Source organism: Desmodus rotundus, chromosome 2, assembly GCF_022682495.2.
Source record: "Desmodus rotundus isolate HL8 chromosome 2, HLdesRot8A.1, whole genome shotgun sequence".
Taxonomy (NCBI): Eukaryota; Metazoa; Chordata; class Mammalia; order Chiroptera; family Phyllostomidae; genus Desmodus; species Desmodus rotundus.
The window spans coordinates 96,655,257-96,662,132 of record NC_071388.1 but is presented as its reverse complement, the minus strand read 5'-3'; the positions used below and the strand labels follow the sequence as shown (position 1 = coordinate 96,662,132).

Genomic DNA, 6,876 nt, shown 5'->3' with positions numbered 1-6,876 from the left:
TACCTAACATATGGTTTCAATTATATAAAGTTGAAAAGGCTGAAAAATCTAAACAAAAGTTTATCATGATTTGTGTTTTGGGGTAAAATTATAAAGAGAAGTGAAGAAGACAATATCAAAAGAGTCAGAATAATAGTCCCTTTGTGGGGAGCAACAACTGAGGGGAAAAAAGGGGGTTTCTGGGATGCTAGCAATGTTTTAATTTTTAAAATTTGAGTGGTGGTTACAGGTTGGTTCATTACATGGTAATTCACCGAGTTGTATATATTTTGTTTTATATGCTTGTGTGTGCTATATTTATAATAAAAAGAATAAAAAGATTGTTTTTTTTTCTACTAGTCCATACCTGGTACAGCATGAAACTCAGGGGGTCCTCTGGCCTTTCATAGACTAAGTTTTCGGTGATCTGCTGAGAGAGCATAGATATCACATTATGGTTCTGAGCTAAAGGTAATGTGGTAAGGTTATATCTGAAGCAATATTCTGTACTAGCCTAACAGGTACCACCCATTTTAAATAAATTCATATATCTCTACAAAGTGACAAATTACTTTCTTACAACTGATTAAATTATGTAAATTAAGGTAATATTTGGAAGAATAAAAATTTGGTTGTGAGAACCAAGATGGCGGCGTAGGTAGACACACTGCGCCTCCTTGCACAACCAGAACTGACAGAAAATCCAATGGCAAGGAAGTCTGACACCAAGGAAATAAAAAATAAACATTCATCCAGACCGGCAGGAGGGGCAGAGACAGGCACCGGGGCGGAGAGGACTCACATGGACGTGGCGGGACTGAGAATGGAGGAGTGTGAGACAAACGGGGCAGGCAGTCTGACTACTAGCAGACCCTGCGGCCCCACATTTGTGCACAGATAAACTGGACAAATGGCGGGGAGCAAAGCAGACCGCACAGCCCAGGGCTCCAGCTCCGGGAAATGAAGCCTCAAACCTCTGATTGAAACGCCTGTGGGGGTTGGGGCAGCAGCAGGAGAGATTCCCAGCCTCACAGGAGAGGTTGTTGGAGAGACCCACAGGGGCCTAGAGTGTGCACAGGCCCACCCACTCGGGAACCAGCACCAGAGGGGCCCAATTTGATTGTGGGTAGCGGACTGAAAGATTGAAATCCGGAGGAGAGTGAAGCAGGCGCCATTGCTCCCTCTCAGACCCTCCCCAATGTACAGCGTCACAGCACAGCGACCAGTGTTACCCCACCCCGGGGGGAACACCTAAGGCTCCATCCCTTTAAGTAACAGACGTGCCAAGACAAAAAAAAAAAAAAATGGCCCAAATAACAGAACACTTCAAAGCTCCAGAAAAAAATACAACTAAGCGAGGAAGAGATAGCCAACCTATCAGATGCACAGTTCAAAACACTGGTTATTAAGACGCTCACAGAATTGGTTGAATTTGGTCGAAAACTAGATGAAAAAATGAAGGCTATGCTAAGAGAAACAAAGGAAAATGTACAGGGAACCAATAGAGAGGCGAAGGAAACTGGGACTCAAATCAATGGTGTGGACCAGAAGGAAGAAAGAAACATCCAACCAGAAAAGAATGAAGAAACAAGAATTCAGAAAACTGAGGAGAGGCTTAGGAACCTCCAGGACATCTTGAAACGTTCCAACATCTGAATTATAGGGGTGCCAGAAGGAGAAGAGGAAGAACAAAAAATTGAAAACTTATTTGAACAAATAATGAAGGAGGACTTCCCCAGTCTGGCAAAGGAAATAGACTTCCAGGAAGTCCAGGAAGCTCAGAGAGTCCCAAAGAAGCTGGACCCAAGGAGGAACACACCAAGGCACATCATAATTACATTACCCAAGATTAAACGCAAGGACCTACATCCAAGATTACTGTATCCAGCAAAGCTATCATTTAGAATGGAAGGGAAGATAAAGTGCTTCTCAGATAAGGTCAAGTTAAAGAAGTTCATCATCACCAAGCCCTTATTTTATGAAATGTTAAAGGGAGTTACCTAAGAAAAAGAAGATCAAAAATAGGAACAGTAAAAATGACAGCAAACTCACAGTTATTAATGACCACACCTAAAACAAAAACAAGAGCAAACTAGGCAAACAACTAGAACAGGAACAGAACCATAGAGATGGAGATCACATGGAGGGTTGTCAATAGGGGAGTTGGAGGGGGAGAGGGGGGGAAAGGTACAGAGAATAAGTAGCATAGATGATAGGTGGAAAATAGACAGGGGGAGGGTAAGCATAGTGTAGGAAATGTAGAAGCCAAAGAACTTATAAGTATGACCCATGGACATGAACTATAGGGGGGGAATGTGGGAGGGAGGGGGTGGGCAGGATGGAGTGGAGTGTGGGAGGGAAATGGGACAATTGTAATAGCATAATCAATAAATATATTAATAAAAAAAGAAAAAAAAGAAATTACTAAAAAATCCTATAAAAAATTTTGCTTGTAAGTAGAAATGGATATTTCTCTAGTTTTCAAGATCAAAGAGGTAGTGAGAAAGTTCTACAGAAAATTTTTGTTTGGGGATCTATGATTTTATTAGGCTGAAAAATTATTTCATTATTTTCTTTGAAGAATAGTCAGAGAAAAGTATTTTGAGTAAAATTTTAAAAAGGCTATATGATTTTACCTGGAGCCTTCCTTCTGAGGCATTTGGTTCTAAAAGGTAAAAATTATGTTCATTGTTTCCAGTAATAAACAAGAAAGCATATGTAAAACTTCAGAGATTCACTACCATATTTTTTTGGTGTTGAATAACCCTTCAAAAATTATAATAAATTAAATGGAACTCTCATTTGTAAGGAATAGCAAAGGGGCTAATTTTAGGTATAAAATATTCAAGGTCTGTTTAATGTATCCACACCAATTATGTGTTTCATATGTTTCTATCGAACACTTATATGATAAGTAATTTTTCTTATAACAATGTTGAATGCATAACCATTATTTTACCTTGACAGATGAAGAACATTATTTATAGAATGATTAGAATTCTACTTTCTTCAACAGCTTTCATCCTTTGGTTTAATAATTAGTTGTTCTTCGATTAAAGCCAGAAAACCCAGCCATAAGTTCTCTCCCACAAAAGGACATTTTAACAACAACAACAAAAAGACATGGAGCAGAGGGAATGAAGTACCACTCATCCCTATTTTATATGAGGAAACTGAGATTCACAGAAGTTACATAATTTTCCCCAAATGACAAAGGTGAAAGGCGGCCAAGTTAGGTTGGAGCCTTGGGCTAAACTTGCAAAGTTTGTGCTAAACTTGTAAAGTTTGTGCTCTTTCTCCTCTACCCTACTTCTTTACACTTAAGTTTAAATGCTTTCATTTGAGGTGGGCCATTCTTATTCTACACCTTTTTAACCACAGAGTACTTCATGTACTCATGTATTATATACAAATATGTACCTTGCTGGGTAATAATATAAACATAAAAATAAATACATCAGGCAAACAAAAACAACCCACCAAACAACAAACATTTTATAAATGTGATAATCTTTTGTAATTCTATTTTGGTCAAAGATGTCATAGTTTTAAAAAGTTTCCAGCCCCATATCCAAAATTTCAAGAATAAGAAGCAATCTTAACTACTCCCCCCCCACCCCTGCAAAGAGTGTGGTTTCTTAGATGATCATGGAGTGATTATCTTCTGAAAATATTATATTCTGACTGGAAAGCCTTTTTCTTTCCTTTTCAGTGGCCATATTTTGTCCTTCCTTCCTACTCTGGCTCAAACTTTAACTCTGGGCCAAGTTTTCCCCGTCAATCAATCATTCAACCTGATCCCTCTGAATGGTTTAATACCATGGTAAGTATCACTCATTTGGTGTTTATCATTTACTACTGTTGGTTATTACATTTTACTGGCTTCTCAAGTAAGAGTATATCCTTTTTATAGCAAAGGCCCTTTCTTGTACCACATAGGAGCCAGATCAAAGTTTATTTTTTACACTATAGTTACTGAAAAACCCACAATTAAAAAAAGGGAGTGAGAGGTTTACCTGGAATATTTGCAGAATGTGGTGTTTTTCCATGTACTGTAGTGAAACTTGATAAGGATCTTGATACACTATAGAAGGCAACCGCCCCCTATGGGTTTTCTTCTTGTCTTGGTATTCTGAAATATCATCCTGAAATGGAAATATCCCCCCCACCAAGAGTCTTTAATAAATGAAAAAAAACCCAGGAAGTTTTGTTCTTATTTTTGCTGTTATCAGTGGAATCTGGTGATGATGGGTTCTGAACACCAGGAAGGAGAGGAAAGACATTACTGTGAGAGCCCTGGCTAAACTTCCAGGCACTACAATGCACCTCAAGTCCTGGGAGTTACTTTAGGCTTCTCCAACTTACTTCAAATACTTTCCCCTTCCCAGGGATCTCTGGTTTACTCCAAATTCCTTTCCTTTGATAAAAACCCAGAGAGAGGAAAATGGCTTAATGTTCTAGAGTTAGCAGCCAGGCCAAGACTTAAAACCTAGGTCTCCTGAATGCTGGTACATTGATCCTTCCTGAATGGCCTTAGGGTAGCAGAGAAAGCAACACATCTCTACAAATCCCACCCTTCTCCTGTCCTTCCTGAATCCTATAGGTCACACATATCGCAACATGTCGGTCTATTCCTCTCTTTGATCCAACCTGTGTCCACCCTCCATTCCCTATACCACCACCACCACAGGCTCCTGGCTTGGCCTCCAGCCTTCCAGGTATCAAATGGGTATCACATGCCCTTTTAATCTACAGTCTCAGTTGCTATTACTTGACATTTTTCTTGACTGATGATATAGTCCAGTTGGGTTGAGATGGTGGGGAATCTTGGGGAAAAACCTTGGCCTTTTGCTTGCAAATGACTGATGAACCTGGTTTCAAATGAGTTGAATGCTTGCAGAAATTTTGCATTTTCAGAGTCAGTTAAATCTGAAACCTTGGAATCACTGACGTCTGTCTGGCTAATCTTAAATTTGCAGGGCTGTACTCTGAAGTCAGCCTCTTTGTCCTTCTGGCTGGCGAATATTCTGTCATCATACCGGTGGTCCCTTTCTCCATAGTCAAACTGGTTGTCTTCTATGTTATCATCTTCTTCACTCACTAAGTGATCAGCTTTGTCAGACTCACTATAGTCATGCTTGTCAACTCCAGGATGATGAGTACTGCTGTCAGCTGGGTCAGCAACCTGGTGTTCAGCTGGTTCAGTCACTTGGTGGTGAGTCTTTACAGATGTTTTATAGCCAGTTTGTTCAGACAATCTATGGTCAATCTGTTCATAAGGTTTTCCTTCAACCAGACCAGACATTCTGCGGTTGATCTGTTCAGAAGTTCTTCGTTCAGCCTGGCCAGACATTCTGCGGTCGATCTGTTCAGAAGTTCTTCGTTCAGCCTGGCCAGACATTCTGCGATCTGTCTGTTCAGAAGTTCTTCGTTCAGCCTGGCCAGACATTCTGCGATCTGTCTGTTCAGAAGTTCTTCGTTCAGCCTGGCCAGAAGTTCTGCGATCTGTCTGTTCAGAAGTTCTTCGTTCAGCCTGGCCAGACGTTCTGCGATCTGTCTGTTCAGAAGTTCTTCTTTCAGCCTGGCCAGAAGTTCTGCGATCTGTCTGTTCAGAAGTTCTTCGTTCAGCCTGGCCAGACATTCTGCGATCTGTCTGTTCAGAAGTTCTTCGTTCAGCCTGGCCAGAAGTTCTGCGATCTGTCTGTTCAGAAGTTCTTTGTTCAGCTTGGCTGGACAATCTGCGATCAATGTGTTCAGGGGTTCTTTGTTCATGCAGAACAGGCATCTGGTTGTCAGTCTGTTCAGATTCTACATGATCAGCTTGGTGAGATGCCTTGCTGTCCATCTGTTCAGACATTCTTTGGTCAGTCTGATCAGTTGCTGTATGATTAGCAACATTATCACTGTTGGATGCTCCGAGGTCAGCCTGATCAGATGTTCTGTGCCCATTGGGTTCAGATACTTTGTAGTCTGCTTGGCCAAATATGTTGGGTTCAGTCTGGCTGGATACTCTTTGGTTGGCCTGGTTAGCTGTTCTGTGATCAGACTGGTTATCTGCCTCCTCTTTGTCCAGGTTCTTCCAGTTGTCTTTCTGGCGATTTCTGTTGCTGTCATTTGGGGACCTAGCTGTGTTTTCAGGTCCCAAGGATTCCCCTGTAGCCTCTTCCGGAGGCTCTTCCATTTCCTGCCAGGTCTCAGGTGCCAAAGGCTGTGGGTGGGGCCAGGCTGGGTTGTCTAGGCGACCTTAGGGGAACGCAGGACAACAATGCCCTTGGACTTTGTGCGGGCCTCAGTGCACTGGTTTCTCCTACCTTCCTTGCTTCTGGTAGCTTGGGCGGTTGCCTGGAGGTGATCTGGGCTCCTGCGCTGCGGCGGCTGGGGGAAGCATTGCCTCCGGCTCTGGGCACAGTCAGGAGTGGGCTTCCGCTGATATGCTAAGTGGATGCTCCTCACTTGAGCAAAGGTGACCACACGCTGGTGTCGCCACTGCGCAGCAGTTAGACATCAGGGCTCTGTGGATGGGTGCCTTACAGCGGTACCCTCCTCATTGTCTTGCAGAAGTTCGCAGCAGTGCATGTCAAACCGGATTGTTAGGTACCAGTCTCCAGATCCACAGCATGTTAGGCGGTGAACATCTGCGCAACCACAGGAGGGCGGCATACCTGAGTAGAGGTGGCTGTTGCCGCAAGTCAAATCCATTCTTCCTTCGCTACTGACTTGTTAAATCACTGTTGTTTGTCACAGTTGCTGGGCACTGTTCTAGTAAATGGTCCTGATAAATGGTATTTATTGTTCTTTAGACTCTAATTGGTACTGTGGTGATGCAGCCAAATTTATGTTTTCAGTTTTAATTTTTTTAACTCTCATCAGAGGATACGTTTATTGAATTTAGAAAGA

At 42.1% G+C, this 6,876-nt stretch overlaps 1 protein-coding gene across 1 annotated transcript; it reads right to left on the bottom strand.

Annotated features, from left to right (window-relative positions):
* Positions 1 to 255: 255 nt before the first annotated feature.
* On the bottom strand, positions 256 to 6,639 carry TEX55 (testis expressed 55). Its single transcript, XM_053919396.2, has 5 exons — positions 6,511 to 6,639; positions 6,291 to 6,465; positions 4,733 to 6,222; positions 3,996 to 4,124; positions 256 to 409 (listed from the first exon to the last, which is right to left on the bottom strand). Exons 1-5 carry the CDS (start codon positions 6,637 to 6,639, stop codon positions 275 to 277), a joined length of 2,058 nt encoding a protein of 685 aa, XP_053775371.2. The 3' UTR covers positions 256 to 274.
* Between the last annotated feature and the right edge of the window lie 237 nt (positions 6,640 to 6,876).

Coding starts and splice junctions, on each gene's coding strand:
- TEX55 (XM_053919396.2), bottom strand. CDS start 6,639: ATGCCGCCCTCCTGTGGTTGCGCAGATGTTCACCGCCTAACATGCTGT. Junction 6,223..6,290: donor AGCTACCAGAAGCAAGGAAG/GTAGGAGAAACC, acceptor CGTTCCCCTAAG/GTCGCCTAGACAACCCAGCC. Junction 410..3,995: donor ACATTCTGCAAATATTCCAG/GTAAACCTCTCA, acceptor ATGCTCTCTCAG/CAGATCACCGAAAACTTAGT.